General features: G+C 48.1%; 1 protein-coding gene across 11 annotated transcripts in view; it reads right to left on the bottom strand.

The window, feature by feature from the left end:
• The window catches only part of MX1 (MX dynamin like GTPase 1), a 34,785-nt gene extending 19,932 nt beyond the window's left edge, over positions 1 to 14,853 (bottom strand). Inside the window, exons 1-9 of one of the 11 annotated variants that reach the window (XM_063659694.1) lie at positions 14,433 to 14,853; positions 13,290 to 13,388; positions 12,727 to 12,838; positions 10,008 to 10,083; positions 8,455 to 8,580; positions 5,814 to 6,006; positions 4,691 to 4,828; positions 2,004 to 2,158; positions 821 to 959 (exon numbers count right to left, since the gene is read on the bottom strand). In XM_063659694.1, coding sequence (XP_063515764.1) covers positions 821 to 959; positions 2,004 to 2,158; positions 4,691 to 4,828; positions 5,814 to 6,006; positions 8,455 to 8,559 — 730 coding nt within the window. In that variant the 5' untranslated portion in view covers positions 8,560 to 8,580; positions 10,008 to 10,083; positions 12,727 to 12,838; positions 13,290 to 13,388; positions 14,433 to 14,853. The other 10 variants (XM_054468821.2, XM_063659690.1, XM_054468822.2 and 7 more) reach the window with 10 other exon arrangements.
• Between the last annotated feature and the right edge of the window lie 2,469 nt (positions 14,854 to 17,322).

Raw genomic sequence — 17,322 nt, 5'->3', positions numbered from 1 at the left:
CGAGGCAGAGGTGAACGAACAACCGCTCACGCCCCCGGCCTCCCAAGGTTTCCTCCCATCCTTGCTTGAGGACAGGCCATGGCCCCTGCAGAACCATGGGGCCAGTGGCGCCCCACTCCAGAAAAGAACTCCACGACGAGCCGCGTGAAGGCGGGGATGCCTCCCAGAACAGCGTGTGGCTCTCCCCAAGCTCCTTCACCTGGGTCCACTGTAGAACACGCCACGTTTTGTTTATCCCTTGAGTTATGGAAATCCCATCTCAAATGCATTCTTAATGAGTACCATGTGCCTCCTGAGTTTGCCCTGCTTCCGAGCCCACTGTGCCTTTCTGAGCAAGTAGATGAGGCTTACAAGGCAACCCATCCAGCGAGAGTCAAAAGCAGCTCATTTCACTTGGCCTTGGTGGGCACCAAACCTGCTCCCTTAGCAGGTCTTAGTGGAGGCAGGTCCCCACTGAGCAAAGCCCATGGAGACTGGAGGGATGCTTGCCCACTGGCAGACCACTGAGCACAGGCGGGCTCCCCCATTCTCATTGAGCACAGTGGGGCTCCTCCACTCTCACTGAGCACAAGCGGGCTCCCCATTCTCACCAAGCACAGGGGGGCTCCCCCATTCTCACTGAGCACAGGAGGGCTCCCCATTCTCACCGAGCACAGGGGGGCTCCCACATTCTCACCGAGCACAGGCAGGCTCCCCATTCTCACCGAGCACAGGCGGGCTCCCCCATTCTCATTGAGCACAGTGGGGCTCCCCCACTCTCACCGAGCACAGGCAGGCTCCCCCATTTTCACCGAGCACAGTGGGGCTCCCCCATTCTCACCGATGGTCCTGTCTCCCTCGGGGTCCACCTCCTGGGCCATGCTCAGAGCCTCTGTGGTGGCGATGTCCACATTACTGGGGACCACCACCAGGCTGATCGTTTCCTGCCTCTGGATGTACTTCTTGATGAGTGTCTTGATCTGTAAGGAAATGAGAGGAGGTGACTCGTGAGTACGGCAAAGGCAAGTGAGAGGTGAGGCAGGTCCTGACCTTGCACTTGCTTCAGGCCCTAAGAGTCCCAGGCGTATTTCCCCCAAAAGAAGTAACTTTGGAGAAATGAACCCACAAATGCAACCCTGGAGGTACCTACCAAGCTGGAATTATGAGAAAATAAATTATCTGCAGCAGACACAGAGCTATAGGCTCAGGGAAAACCATGAGGTTTCAGATAATTAACCCCATAGACCTCAGATCTGATGGTCACAATGAAAAATGGTGGCCAAAAAACACCACTTCACCCCTAAATCTTTAATCTGTAAAGTAAGATTCACTGATACTAAAATATCATTATACCTATTTCTTTCTTGCTTGTTTTGTTTTGTTTTTTGTTTTGAGACAGATTCTTGCTCTGTTGCCCAGGCTGGAGTGCAGTGGCACAATCATGGCTCATCGCAGCCTCCCTGGTTCAAGCAATCCTCCCAGTAGCTGACAGGTGCACGCCACCATACCTGGCTAATTTTTTAACCTTTCTTTTATAGAGAAGGGGGTCTCACTATGTTGCTCAGGTTTCTGTCAAACTCTTGGGCTCAAGGAATCCTCCTGCCTCAGCCTCCCAAAGTGCTGGGATTATAGGAGTGAGCCACTGTGTGTGGTCCATTATACTTATTTTTAATGCTCTCTTCCCACATAAGACCCCTTCCTAATACACAGCACTTTAGATATGCTGCAAAATGTATATAACCAAAAACGAGTCATTGCATAAAACATAAAACAAATACATAGAACACATTTCCAACTGTGCCCGCTGGCCTCACTTTCTCCAAAGAAGCTTCCATTCAACTTGACGGAAGAGACTGTGACCAACGGGCTCTCTAAATTCCCCACTCACACCTCCAAATACTAACTCCAAAACTCAGCTCTGGACTCAACGGTTACTCTGATACAGTACCCCCTTTCTCCTCCCACCCCTCCCACAACCCCATCCCCACACCATGGCCAAGGTCAGAATGGGTCTGAAGTCTGACCTTATACCCAATGTCAGCAGGCTGATTGCCCACAGCCACTCTGGTTATCCCGGGAAGGTCTATTAGAGTCAGATCCGGGACATCTCGGGAGCTGATCTCCAGGGTGATTAGCTCATGACTGATTCCCATTCCTTCCCCGGCGATGGTATTCTGGGCTAGAGAAGAGACGGGGAAAATCAAACCCAAACAGAGCTTAGGATGAAAGGATCTCGTGATGGTGAATACTCTGAAAGCATCTTCTCCTCTCTGCGAGTCACGGAGAAAAGCATATTTGGAGCAGATTCAATTTTCTGTGATTGGGATGAAAGAGATCTCAAAGGATAACTCAGTATTTTCCCTGCTGTTGGCCAGCATGGTGTGTAAAGAGACCTTGTGAGAACATCACCATGAGTGACACCCACTTAGACCAGTCCAAAGGTGGGTGGAGGCAAGAAGTTCTTCCTGGTAGCATTTGTAAATCCTTCTCATTGATGTCAGTAGGAAATTAGCAACCAAGCAAAATAGAAACAAATAAAAATATATGGAAATGCCTAAAATATAAACTGGAAAATTATATGGGGGGAAATGTGCTTATTTTAGCTAAGATAAGCACTGGCTGTTAACATCCCATTAAGAGATTTTATTTTGCTCCTTCCTCCTTAATGAATTTTAGGATATTGAATTTGTTTCATCAAATTGTTGGCTAACACCACTTTACTCTTTTCTACATCTAGAATGCCTTTTTGGGATGTTTGATATCAATTTAGAAATTAGGAAATAACAGTGGTTATGGTCCACTAATTGTTCCCCCAATATCCGTGTACCTGCCATGTGGTCATGAGATCAGGTTCTGGCCAATGGGCCATGTGAAAATGTTATGCGCAACTTCCAGAAAGTGTGCTTACGAAGGCAGAGAGATGCCCCTTGCCATGGTCCAGCTGGCTTCAAAGTGGACTTGCTGACTAAGTCACAGGGGGGCCTTGGAAACAGAGGCCATACCCAATGAAGAAATGGGATAAGAATAAGTCTTGGTTCCTGACACTGGAATCCCCAATCAGCTCTGGTCTGCCCCGCTTCAGACTTATATGAGAGGGATAGAAAGCTTCTACATTGTTTAGACCACTGTGTTAGCAACTTGCTGGCACAATGGCATCCACATTCTCTTCCATCCCTGTATGCACACTACTTTACAGGGTGCATTTGTCACTTCCATGGAGAGAAAGAATCGCTCCCTTGAAATTGGGCTTGGCCACGTGACTTTCTCTGGCTAAGGGGATGTTACACAGTGTGACACCAGGAGAGATTGAAAGGTGTTAGATGTCGGGTCTTGCCCTCTCTTGCTGCTGGGAACCCCTCCACCCACATTAAGAAGTCCAGCTTAGCCTTCTGGAGGGTGAGAGACCACACAGACAGAAGGCCTGGTCACTCCAGCCAAGGGCCATCCTGGACCATCAGCCCCAGCCCAGCTAGCCCAGAGAAGAACTGCCCAGCTGGTCCATCAAATCATGAGAAATAAAAGTGGTTAAGCCATTAGTTTTAAGATGGGTTTGTTACACAGCAAGGGCTAAGGCACACAGTTATTTTGAGTTTTCTGCTGCAGGCAGCCAACCTAATTCCAACTAATTCAAAATCCTGGTTTGTCAATAACATTATTTATCTTTCTATAAACAGTCAACAAATGTGATTAATGCTCCATCCTTACAAATGCTAAACTCTTCCTACTGCTGGGCATCAGTTCATGTCTCTTTAGTACCTTCCCAGTGTGAATGAAATTTAATCATGTGACATGCTAGAAAAACATGAAGGTCGACAGGAAGATGTTATCCATGCATCTCACAGAGGCTGTTTTTTGTCATCTACTCTGCCCTGTCTACACTGCTGGTGTCATTTCCCCTTGCAGACACTTAAAATTGATCCTTATGGTTTGCATTTATGGAGGCCTGCCATGAATTAGCCTAAGCTGGGATTATGCAAACACAGCCACTCCCCTTTCTCAGAAAAGGGTGCTGGTTCTGAGTGGGGTTCAGTGACGATCCTGTCTACAACGTGGAGTTCCTTGTACAAAGGAACAGGGGGAGGAGCTCCCTCACCCCCATATCTGGCTCCTCTTCCCGCCAGATCTAAGTAGGGAAGCCCTTGAATAAGGGACAGATCGTCCATATTTGGGGACTTTTTAAAATTCACATTATTCTAGATACTTACATAATAAGCAATACATGTGTTTTTGAGACAGGGTCTCACTGTTGTCAGGCTAGAGTGCCGTGGCAAGATCACGGCTCACTGCAGCCTTGACTTCCCAGGCTCAAGCAACTCTCCCACCTCAGCCTCCTGAATAGCTGGGACCACAGATGCATGCCACCCTGCCCAGCTATTTTAATTTTTTTTTAAGAGATGGGGTCTCACTATGTTGCCCTGGCTGGTCTTGAACTCCTAGGCTCAAGCAATCCCCCCGTGTCAGCCTCCCAAAGAGCTGGGATTACAGGCACAAGCCACTGTGCCCGGCCAGAAATAAATTATTGCTATCAGATGCTGATATCCAAGCGTGCTGGTCATAATGAGGTAAAAGAAGTAGAAGGAACCAGGGCCTGATGTGCAGGAGAAAGGGGTCCTAACAGCACAGGCCCAGGGAGGTGGGAATATGAACAGTTACAAACAGACCCCATGCATGTCAGAAGGCTTGACCAGGCATCCAAACAGGGGATACTCACCTTTATTAATTTCCTTTTCTACCTCTGAAGCATCCGAAATCTCAATCTCGTAGTCCTGGTAACTGACCTTGCCTCTCCACTTATCTTCGTTCACAAGTTTCTTCAGTTTCAGCACCAGCGGGCATCTGGTCACGATCCCTAGGAGGCCACGCCCACATCAGTGCTCCACTTTGCTCTTAAAAGACCTACATAGCGCCTTAGGCCCATGGTTCTCAAACTTTTATACAATCATCTGGGGAGACATTTAAAACTGGAAACTTTCTGGTCTTACCCTCTGATATGCGGGGACATCGCACTGTGTCTGGGTGACCTCAAGAACATGCATTCTGAATATGTAACCCAGGTGAGTTTTTGCTTACTAACGCTTGAAAGCCACCACTTTCGGCTTCCTGCCTCATCCCAGTGTTCTGCCATCAGCTCAGGTGGCAGACCACATCGGGAAACCCCTGAAACTCATCCAAACATCTTCCATTATCCTCCCAACATACACACTCTACCCCCATTAGGAAAGCATCCTGCTGCTACCAGGCCACCTTACAACTGTCCTCCTACTGTAAACTCCTTCCATATTCTACCTACCATGCCTGACCTGTATTGCAAGACCCATCCCAGGCCTGAACTCTTTGAGCCCTCATTGATATAGTTCTGAACTGGGGGACCCAAATGCGTTTATTCAGATCCTTCTCAAACTGTAGATTACATATGACTTACGTGAAAAAAATGTGCAATGAGACAGCGTTATGAAATGGTGTTCCCTCCAAATTCCTATGTTGAAGCCCTAACCCCTAATGGGACTATATTTGAAGACAAGGCCTTTAAAGAGGTAATTAAGGTTAAATGAGGTCATTAGGGTGGGCCCTAATCCAATATGACTGATGCCCTTATGAAGAAGAGGAAGAGACAGCAGAGATGCTTGTGTGCAGAAGGAAGGCCGCATGGGGGAGCCGTGAGGAGGTGGCCATCTGCAAGCCATGGAGAAAGGCCTCAGGAGAAGCTAAACCCTGATGTTGGACTTCCAGTCTCCAGAACTGTGAGAAAATAAACTTTTGTTGCATAAGCCACCCCGTCTGTGGTATTTTGTTATGGCAGCCTGAGCAGACTAACACAGAATGTAAGTTCTTACCGCTGCCTCTGGGAAGGGCAACTCCTGACAGTGCCTCCAACACAGAGCTCTTGCCCGAGCTCTGGTCCCCGATGACGGCGATGGCTGGCAGGGCCAGGTCCTGCTCCACACCCAGAGCCCGCAAGGAGTCAATGAGGTCGATGCAGGGGCGCACCTTCTCCTCGTACTGGCTGCACAGATTGTTCTCAGCCACCTGGAGGAAGCAAAAATGGAGAATTCTTCATGGCCTGCAGATCATGCTCATGATATGGTTTGGTTCTGTGTCTCTATCCAAATCTCATCTCCAGTTGTAATCTCCATAATCCCTACGTGTCGAGGGAGAGAGCAGGTGGAGGTAATCGGATTCTGGCGGAGGTTTTCCCCATGCTGTTCTCATGATAGTGAGTTTTCATGAGGTCTGATGGTTTTATAAGTGTTTGGCAAGTTCCTCCTTCAGTCATTCTCTCTCCTGCCGCCTTGTGAAGAGATGCCTTCCTCCATGATTGTAAGATTCCTGAGGCCTCCCTAGCCATGTGGACTGTGAGTCAATTAAACCTCTTTTTTTTAAATAAATTACCCAGTTTCAGGCAGTTCTTTATAGCAGTGTGAGAACGAACCAATACACTTCATTAAAGACGGCCAACTTCAATAAGTCTAATACACAGGTTACTGGAATCCCCAAAAGAGAATGGGAGACAGAAAAAAATATTTGAAGAAATAATACATACAATTCCCTCAAACTTAATGAAAACCATAAACCCAAAGATCCCAGAAACTCAACAGACATTAAGCACAGCAAACATAAACATCATCAAGCCTAACATGATCAAATTGCTCAAAACCAGTAATAAAGAGAAAATGTTAGGAGCAGCCAGAGAATGATATAGTGTGAGCAGAGGAACACAAATGAGAAATCTGCTGTCAATCTTATCAGAAGCAATAATAAGTGAGAAGACAGTGAAGCAGTATTTTTAAAGTACTGAAAAACACCATCAATCTAGAATTCCATACCCAGCAAAAATATCCTTTAAAAATGAAGGCAAAACAAAGACTTTTTTAGCCATTCGAAAGCTTAACTAATTCATTACCAGCAGACCTGCACTACAGGAAATGTTAAAGAAGTTCTTCAGGTAGAAGGAAAATGATATTGAATGGAAATCTGGATCTATACAAAGGAGTCTATACTAGAAGGGGCAACTACTACACTTTTTCGTATTCCTTTGCTCTCTTTATTTAAAAGATAATTGAATGTTTGAACATCAATAATAACAATGTATTCTGGGGTTTATGATGTATGTAAAAGATGCATGATAGAAATAGCATGAAGGCTCAGAGTAGAGAGATGGAAGTACACTATTCTAAGGTTCTCGCACTATACATGAAGTGACAGACTATCACTTGAAGGTTGACTTATTAAGTTAAAGATATATACTAAAAACACCAAGAGTTATGCTTAATAAGACAACAAAGGAGACATGATGGAATCATAAAAAATAATCCAAAAGAAGGCAGAAAAAGATGAAAGGGGGAATGAAGAACAGATGGGACAAATAGAAAACAAATAGCAAGATGATATTCTCAAACCTAATTATATTACCAGTCACATTAAATAGAAATGATCTAAATATTCTTAGTCAAAATGACTTCGAAAAAGAAGAACAAAGTCAGAGGACTAGCATTACCTAATTTCCATAATTACTATAAAACTAAAATAATCAAAATAGTGAAGTACTTGCATAAAAACAGAGAAAGCAGCAGACTTCACACTCGGTCCTGCCCACCTACCAGCAGCTGGGTGCAATTTTCCGAATGTGGGCTGACTGGGGTTCAGGAAGAAAATATGAGAAAATCATTTTGTCTTTTACCTCTTTCTAATGACTATTTTTGTGCATGCTTCATCATAGACATACGTTTTTACTAGAATAGCTTCTTTATAACAGGACAAGAAGCTATTCATATTTGGGGTTAGATGATTCTTTGTTGCAGGGGCTACCCTACACATTGTAGGAGGTTTAGCCAAATACCTGGCCTCTATTCACTATTCACCCTGAGTTGTGGCAACCAAGATGTCTCTAGACCTGGCCACAAGTTCCAGGGAGCAAAATGGGCCCTGACTGAGAAAGAACCACAGCCTTACCAAATGCACGAATACAATTGGTAGCCTCAGTCTTAGTTCACCTTATAACTTTTTGTTTGTTTTCATTTATTTATACTATCTATTTACAAAAGTGTGTCAAACATAATAAAGCAAATATGCATGTACCAACCACTTGGGTTAAGAACACAAACACTCCCAGTACTTAGGACATTGCACACACCTCCCTGGGTCAACTCCTTCACCTCCAGAGGGTCCCTCTATCCTGAGGCTTGCAATCATCACATCCTTGCCTTTCTTTATAGTTTTGCCACCTATATGTTTTTCCCACAATGGTATATTGCCTTCCTGTTTACTACTAGTAGCACCTCCACCCACGGTGAGCTAAGGCAACGAGTCTACACATGGTTGTAAGTTGGCAAGTAGAGGGTCAGGATCTGCGTCCTGGCACAGGAGAGGCGAGAGAGCAGGCATCTCTGGGCAGCAGTAGCACCGCTGTAGAAAAGGGCAGCCTCGAATGGGCATGGCTCATGTCACATGGATAGCAACTTTCAGAGAACAACTTACCGAGCCCAGATTTTTCTGGGCCACGTTAGCATCTCCATTCAGTAATACAGGGTGGGAGGCAGCAGCTGGATCAGCTTTTGCGATGTCCACTTCGGAAAGAACCATCTTCCTTCTTTGTAAGGTAAGCTTAAAATAAAGCAGATGCCTATTGAACAGATAAGCAGCTGGGTACATTCAACCATGGAACCAAACCCACTACCAGAAGGGAAGGCCCGTGGAGGTGGGGACTCTGACTAGTTGTTCATGGTGATGTCCCCAGAGCGTAGAAGAGTGCCTGGGACACAATGTGTGCTCACTGGCTCTTTATTCACGGAAAGAGAAACAGAGTGACCCAAAGAAGCCAAGGTCAGATGAAGACAAACGCTGCCTCCCTGCTCAAGGCACTTCAAGAATATCCCTCTAGGCCGGGCCCCAGGGCTCACGCCTGTAATCTCAGCACTTTGGGAGGCCGAGGCAGGTGGATCATGAGGTCAGGAGTTCAATACCATCCTGGCCAAGACAGTAAAACTTGTCTCTACCAAAAATACAAAAAAATTAGCCAGGCATGGTGGCGGGCACCTGTAATCCCAACTACTCGGGAGGCTGAGGCAAAGAATTGCTTGAACCTGGCAGGCAGAGTATGCAGTTAGCTGAGATCACGCCACTGCACCCCAGTCTGGGCGACAGAGCAAGACTCTGTCTCAAAAAAAAATAGAAGATGCCTCTGTTCCCCAAAATATTTTCTAAAACTATCTCCTGTCATAATTTTAGGTTGAACTTCAAAAACGTTTTCAGTATAAATTTGAATAGTTGCAAAGGATACAACTTCTGATGCAATTGTAATACAATTAAAAAGTTTACATTTAAAGGCCGGGCGCAGTAGCTCATGCCTGTATCCCAGCACTTTGGGAGACCAAGGCAAGTGGATCACCTGAGGTCAGGAGTTTGAAGCGAGCTTGGCCAACACAGTGAAACCCCATCTCTACTAAAGATACAAAAATTAGCTGGAAGTGGTGGTATGTGTCTGTAGTCCCAGCTACTTGGGAGGCTGAGGCAGGAGAATCACTTGAACCTGGGAGGTGAAGGTTGCAGTGAGCCGAGATCGCACCACTGCATTCCAGCCTGGGCAACAGAGCGAGACTCCGTCTTAAAAACAACAACAAACAAAAACTTTACATTTAAAAATAAAATTGTTATAGAACTGTTTCCAATGTAGCCAAGAGAATCCAAATATTATGGTAATTTGATACCCAAACCTTTAGTTTAAAAAAGCTCTAAATCTTTTATGCTCTTTCTTTTGATCATCAATTTCATATTTTCATTCTTTTACTCCCACAAATGGGGGAAATGAAGTATCATTCATTTTGCTCTTGAAAGCATGTAACTGACTGCCTTATACTTGTCTGCATTACAAATACACATGTATGTATTTGAAATTCATTTTTAAAATGTTGTAGGACAAGTGCCTAAATATGAAATTTTACAGTGTGTAATAATCTTGGATAAAAGTAACTGAAAATCTTTCTCCTATGACTCAAAATAAATGTTAAAGAAAATAGCATGCACCAACTTACCTCCAATATATGTTCCTTCAAATAAAAGTAACGTCAACAAGTGAAATGGTATCACAGAGCTGTTCTCCCGCACCTCCTTGAAATCAAGCAAAGTGTACAAGTAAGATCCAAACCCGGAGAACACCCGAGAGTATCCACCCACCCAGTCCCATTCCCAAGGCTGAGAATGGTGCGAGTGCAGGAGGGGTGTGCTCTGAAGCCGATTCTGATTTCCCAGAATCCTTTTCCTATGCTTTGACTATTTTAATAGATGAATAAAGCACAGAGCTTTGCTGCAAATCTGCTGCCTGGATCAATAATATGTAAGGATGCTCTCCTTGCTTCTCCTTGCAGGAATCTCCCCCAAGAGCCACGTGATATTTGTCAGTACCACGAGGGTTGAAGGGACAGGTTGTTAAAACAAAACTCATCACCCCTGCCTGTCGCCCTGCTCTGTAACATATCTAGCTGCACACCTGAGCCAATGCCATTTCTCCTGTCACACTGGAGTTCACAGAAACGCCCATGTCAGGAAGGCCGGGAAGCACTGCCATGGGTTCATACTGCCTTGGCTAAAAGTACACGTCCCCGACACCAATACTTAAAACTATCCTTTTCTGTCTCCCGTCCCCGGGTTTATACACTTCCAGGGCAGGCACCCTTGCTTGATTTGGAAGGGAAGAAACGGATGTATTCCTTTTTTTTTTTGAGACAGAGTCTCACTTTGTCACCAGGCTGGAGTGCAGTGGCGCGATCTTGGCTCACTGCAACCTCCACCTCCCGGGTTCAAGCAATTCTCCTGCCTCAGCTTCCCAAGTAGCTGGGACTACCGGTGCATGCCACCAGACCCGGCTAATTTTTTGTATTTTTTTAGTAGAGATGGGGTCGCACAGTGTTAGCCAGGATGGTCTCAATCTCCTGACCTCATAATCCGCCCACCTCTTTTGTCAGGTAGGAGTGGGATGTTTATAAAAGGTAATCCATTGTAAACGGTACTTATGGAGTCTGACAATCTGGGAATTTATTCCCTAAAACTCCCATGCCTTTGGAAAGACCTCATGTGCCCAGGGCATCCCAGGCTCGATATCAAAGACCACCACTTCATTTGCCTCTCAGGAGTACCAGTCTTCTGGGCTATGGTTGCCTCAGTTGGCCTTTCTGCAGCCAGATAAGGAGCATCATTGAGATCAGGACTTGTACCTCATGACCACAGGTTCCACTCAATCAGCTGAAACAGGACTTGGTGAGTAGATTCCTTTCCCTAATTTGCTTCATAAAATGAGATCCTCTGAAAGCTAAACCTTATGGGTTTTGTCTGTAAACCATAAACGTTTGTATCTTTCCCTGATCATTTGGAACATCAGTTTGGATTTCAGGGGCAGAGCAATCTCGGGAGTTCAAACCGGTTTCTTATTCCTCCATGGAACTTGGCATCCAGCTGCAGTTTTCAAACTGAACTGAGTGCAGGCACCAGTTCCGGCCTTGGAAGAGCCAAGAGGTGGCGACTCCTAGCTCTCCATCCCAAATTGCTCCTAAAATGTCTTGGCTGCACCCTGTGTTTGGAGAGGAGGCTGCAGGGTTCCAGCCCTCCAGTCACTCGCTACTGCACAGCCCCACTGGTCAGAGCCTGAGGTGTTAGGTGGGCATGGATAGGGTTATGCACCAGGCTCTTCTCACATCCTGAGCAACTGCCCCTGTGCAGGGGCTTCCTTCCGTCCCCGCCCAGGGCAGGTTTGTGCCCATGATATATAATAATGACTTGTGACCCTAATGTCTCAAAATGGAGGCACTCATATTAGGTGGCATTAAGCCCATAGTAAGTTTTTTTCTTTAGAAACAATAAACATACGTGTTTCTCACTTTCGCTCATAGTAAAGGGGTTTTTCTTCAAAGTGGTAAGCATGTGTGTGGTAGACTAAGGGGATGAGGGAACACTTGCTGTGGCCCAATGCCACCAGAGACCCCGGTGGATAAGGACCCAGTGGCACGCACACCTGTGGAGGATCGCAAAAGCGACAAGGGACTGGCAATGTCTGAAGCGTTTTTGGAATCTTGGCAGTGAGATTTCTGAAAGCTTCTTCCTGACTTTGGCAGCTGGGCAGCCCAGGACGAGGCCCCTGGAGAAACAGATTTCCCTCTACCACCCAGCACTAGAGAGGGAATTCTGGACTCCCTGGAGTGGCTGTCAGTGGGCTGGCCTCCAGAGCCTCCACTGTGGGTCCTTACCCTAATCACTCCCTTTAATCATTGTACTGTGAATGCTCAATTGTGTGTGTGACTCTCTCACAATAAATCCTGAATTTGAGAATCACTCATTGCCTGCTGGGTCATCCTGAAACCTTTTGGGAAAGTGAAAGTTAGCACACAGGTGGAGGAAACCCGGTTAACATAACAACTAAAATGAACCTGACTGGGTGCAGTGGCTCGTGCCTGTAATCCCAGGGAAGCCAAGGTGGGTGGATCACTTGAGGCCAGGAATTTGAAACCAGCCTGGCCAACATGGTGAAATGCTGTCTCTACTAAACACATACAAATTAGCCAGGTGTGGTGATGTGTGCCTGTAATCCCAGCTACTCAGGAGACTGAGGCACCAGAATCGCTTGAACCTGGGAGGCGGGGGTTGCAGTGAGCTGAGATGGCACCACTGCACTCCAGCCTGGGCGACAGAGTGAGACCTTATCTCAAAAAAAAGAAAGAAAGAACAAAATGAACCAAACGGCCCACTTAATTTCGGCTGTACCTTGGAATGGTGGCTGGATGGCGGTGTTCTCCACTCCAGATTTCAGGGAGTGGGAGTTTTCATGTAGCCTCCGACCCAGAACCGATCTCCCAGCAGCGTGGCAACAGAATTCCTGCAGTGAGGGTAAAGGTGGCATCCAGGGTTGTCAGGGGGGTTCTCTCCTTGTGGTGAAGCTTCCTCAGCTCAGACCCCATAGAGGAGCAGGGATGGAAGGTAGGATTCAGCCCCCTTCCTCTCCCAAAACCCCTAATAAGGACCACCTACTGCCTACGTTCTAGGAAATGCCTAAGATGGAAGAGGCTACACTTTCCCAACATAATCCAGTCTAGTTTTTTCTTTTTTTATATTCTTTTAAGTTCTGGGGCACATGTGCAGAACGTGCAGGTTTGTTACATACGTATACATGTGCCAATCCAGTCTAGCTTTAAAACTAACTCTTGCAGGACTGACATTCACCTTTTCTTCTGAAAGCGTTCTTCCCCCCAAACCCCGCTGGCATTTAAATTTGTTATGAATAAAAGAGAGAATATCTTGCACTTTAGATCAAATGCACTGCTACCTACCAAAGCCCCTGAGCTGGGTGAGCAGGTGGGCGGCAAGGGCGCGAGGGAGGCGTGTCCACTGCGACGCTGGGATTCCTGGCCAGCAACTGCAGTCCAAGGCTGAAAGATGACACAGCCATTTTAGGAGCCCTTTGGGACTGACACCGGGGGTGGAGGTAGAGGCGTGGTTAGCATCACTGGACTCTACTTCCCAATAACAAACGTGATTTAAAATTTGACCAATAACTTGGGCCATCCCAATTGCCCCGCTCGGCAGTCACCCGCTGTGAGTGTTGGTGGGGTGGGAGCGCAGGTCTCAGCTGTGCCCGGGTTCCTTCTGCCACCCCCGGGACTGTCCTGCCTCCCTTCGTCCACCGCACCCACTCCACGATCCCGGCCAACTACGATGGAGCCTGAGGGTGCGTCAGCCCCACGCGCCGCGGAAGCCCCAGGCATGGCATCCACCGGGGCGGTGGTGGGGAACAGCGGGCAGGGGTCTTCACGCACATGCCCCATCTCGGCCCAGCTCGGAACCCCCTTTATTCAGCAGGATCGGCGAGAACTCCTTGAACCTTCCCTCCCCGGCGACCTCCGCACTCTGACTTGGGTTTGCTTTCGCGCGTTTGCAGGAAATAGAAGTCGACGGAAAGCGGTGGTCGGCGTTCGGGTGGGCTCGCGGCCAGCGCAGCCGTGGACGTGAAACTTTCCCGGCGCCCTTCCCCGCTTACTAGAGTCCCTCGGAGACCTCCCCCGAGCCCCGTCCCCCACCCCTCCCCAACCTCTCCTGCAGGAAGGCCGCGGGTTAGGGAGATGTTTCTGATGAGTCATCAGAAGCCTGGGCGGCCTGGTGGGAATCAGAATCAGGCGTGCTCGGAGCCCGCCCATCAGCGCCCTTGCTATGATGATGATGATGATTACTGTTAGTTACTAGCAGCCGAGAAGGTGCCCCCGCCGTGCCCGTGCTCCGGAGCGCTAGTCTCCGCCACGAACGCCGCTCTCCCAATGCCCTTCTCCGCGCTCCTAGCGCGGTTACTGGGCGCTGCCCCCAGAAGCGACACTCACCGGTCCCTGCGCAGTGCGGGAGTGCAGCCTCCGCTATCGCTCGGCTGCTTTTACCCCGCGCCCAGCTCCGCCCCGCGCCGCGAAGAAATGAAACTCACAGACCCTGTGCTGAGGGCGGCTCCGGGCGCAGAAACGAAACCTAGCTCCTGGCCCCGCACCGGCAGCAGGTTCCTCCCGGGAACTTGCGGGAGACGCAGGTTCTCGGGCCCGAACCCAGGCCTGCTGAATCAGAGGCTCGTTTCATCAGGCCCATCTGAGGATCGGGGTGCTCCGGAGGCTCCCTAATGGCCCGGAGTCATCCAAGCCTGCACGTATCCTTGAAGCTAGGCATGCCCTTCCCCCCGTCGGTTTTGAAAACAGATGCATTGGTACTTGGGGGTCTTCAATTCCCTCCCAGGGCTCACTGGGATGATCCCAGCACCAGCAGGGACTCCCAGGCATTGTGTGCCAATGGCTGCAGAGCCCCTCTTGTCCCGAACTCCGTCCAGCACTCCCACCCCTAACCAGGCACACCCATATCATCTTCCTCCTTTCCCGTTTCCCCTTGCCTCCTTCTAGGCCTCCCTGGAGTCTGGCTCATCTGGTCTCTCTCCAGGGTGGAAAAGGGTGTGTGGAAGGAAAATAAAATAAAATAAATAAAATAGTAATAATAAAGCTTAAAATAATAAACATAACATAGGTAATAGTTAACATTTAGTATAAGCTATTTAGAAGTAACACAGGCTAAAATTTTAAGCAGCCTCTCCCAGCATTGTAACAAGTTGCAGATGCAAGCTTATCTCGAAAGCTTATCACCTGCCTCCGGACCCCAGCCTCCAACCTTAGTCCAGCTTGGAGGATGACTAGTCAATATAACTAAATCGCCAGTTTCCTCAGAATTGTCACGGGTTAAGTAATTTACTGTCTTTGTCTGAAACCTGTATCCTACCTTGTTTTTCCCGTCTCAAAGGACATATAAGCAAGCTGCTTTCTTTGCTGGGGTTGGCAGGCATTTTGGGCATGAGCCTGCTGTTGGCCCGAATTAAAAGTTCTGTTTTGGTCTCCAAAGGTCTCTGTCTTCCTTGGCTAGAGTTTTACTGCAAAGGTGAAAGGGGTTGGGGAGGGCTGAGTCAAGCAGACCCATGGGTGGCCCTCCCTTTGGGAGCTCCCATTCCCGGCTAACTGGATGTGAGTGGGAGATGGTATTTCCCTTCGGGAGCGGTTGGCACCCCACCTCCATTCTCCTTAGCTCAGCTCACAGTCCCTTACAAGCCCCCGCTAAAGACTTCCATGATTAGGAAGGGTCACCCCCAACCAACCCCAAGGCCCAGAACCTGCCCCAGCTTTATGAAGGGGTGGGTTGCCCCTCCACACCTGTGGGTGTTTCTCGTTAGGCAGAATGAGAGACTTGGAAAAGAAAAAGACACAAAGTGTAGAGAAAGAAATAAGGGGACCCAGGGGACCAGCGTTCAGCCTATGGAGGATCCCGCCAGCCTCTGAGTTCCCTTAGTATTTATTGATCATTCTTGGGTGCTTCTCGGAGAAGGGGATGTGGCAGGGTCATAGGATAATAGTGGAGAGAAGGTCAGCAGATAAACACGTGAACAAAGGTCTCTGCATCATAGACAAGGTAAAGAATTAAGTGCTGTGCTTTAGATATGCATACACATAAACATCTCAGTGCCTTACAGAGCAGTATTGTTGCCCGCATGTCCCACCTCCAGCCCTAAGGCGGTTTTCCCCTATCTCAGCAGATGGAACATACAATTGCGTTTTATACGGAGACATTCCATTGCCCAGGGACCGGCAGGAGACAGATGCCTTCCTCTTGTCTCAACTGCAAAGAGGCGTTCCTTCCTCTTTTACTAATCCTCCTCAGCACAGACCCTTTACAGGTGTTGGGCTAGGAGACGGTCAGGTCTTTCCCTTCCCACGAGGCCATATTTCAGACTATCACATGGGGAGAAACCTTGGACAATACCTGGCTTTCCTAGGCAGAGGTCCCTGCGGCCTTCCGCAGTGTTTGTGTCCCTGGGTACTTGAGATTAAGGAGTGGTGATGACTCTTAACAAGCGTGCTGCCTTCAAGCATCTGTTTAACAAAGCACATCTTGCACAGCCCTTAATCCATTTAACCCTGAGTTGACACAGCACATGTTTCAGAGAGCACGGGGTTGGGGGTAAGATTATAGATTAACAGCATCCCAAGGCAGAAGAATTTTTCTTAGTACAGAACAAAATGGAGCCTCCTATGTCTACTTCTTTCTACACAGACACAGTAACAATCTGATCTCTCTTTCTTTTCCCCACAGCTTTAGGTCCTGGGGTCAGGGGAAACCTGGATGGAATCAAATTCAATACTGCTGCACCTACAAGAGAGGGAGGAGTCCCCCAGCCAGCTCCCTGTGCTGAAGTCTATTTTGCTTTGCAGGATCCACTCCTAGGGCTGGGCAACCCCATCCAAGGGGCTCTTCATCCAAGGGGTTCATCCAAGGGGAACACAAGTTCTCCCAGAAATTAGCAATGACCTCATTTCAACACACACACACACACACACACACACACACACTCAACCCCTCTGGGCCTGTTATTTCCTAGTCAAGAACCCAGGCAACAGCACATCCTGGGGGGCTGTGAGCAGGCTGGGCTGATGCTTTCTGAAGCAGGAACAGTGCCTTGGGAACACAGGGTAGGTGTGTGCGAGCTGGCACTCATGTGAACAGAGACTTCACTCTGGGTGATGCTGCTACTGCTTCTAACAGCGAGAGGCTTCCCTAAGGGCCCTTGTTCACAAACAAAATCAGAAAGAGCTGCGGGCAACTGATAACCAGATAGAGGCACAGCCTCAGCCAGGGCAGGACTCGGAAGGGCAGTAAGGCGCCCTGCCCAGGAAACACAGCACACACAGCTCACTCCCAGTTGGTGCAATGCCTCCTTAAGTTTTAACGCCCTAGGCACTTCCCTTGCCCACTGCAGTCCCTCCCTGGCCTTAGATCTGGGTGCTTCATTGCCTC

Source organism: Pongo pygmaeus, chromosome 22 (genome assembly GCF_028885625.2).
Source record: "Pongo pygmaeus isolate AG05252 chromosome 22, NHGRI_mPonPyg2-v2.0_pri, whole genome shotgun sequence".
Lineage (NCBI taxonomy): Eukaryota > Metazoa > Chordata > Mammalia > Primates > Hominidae > Pongo > Pongo pygmaeus.
This window is presented reverse-complemented; position numbering and strand designations above follow the sequence as displayed.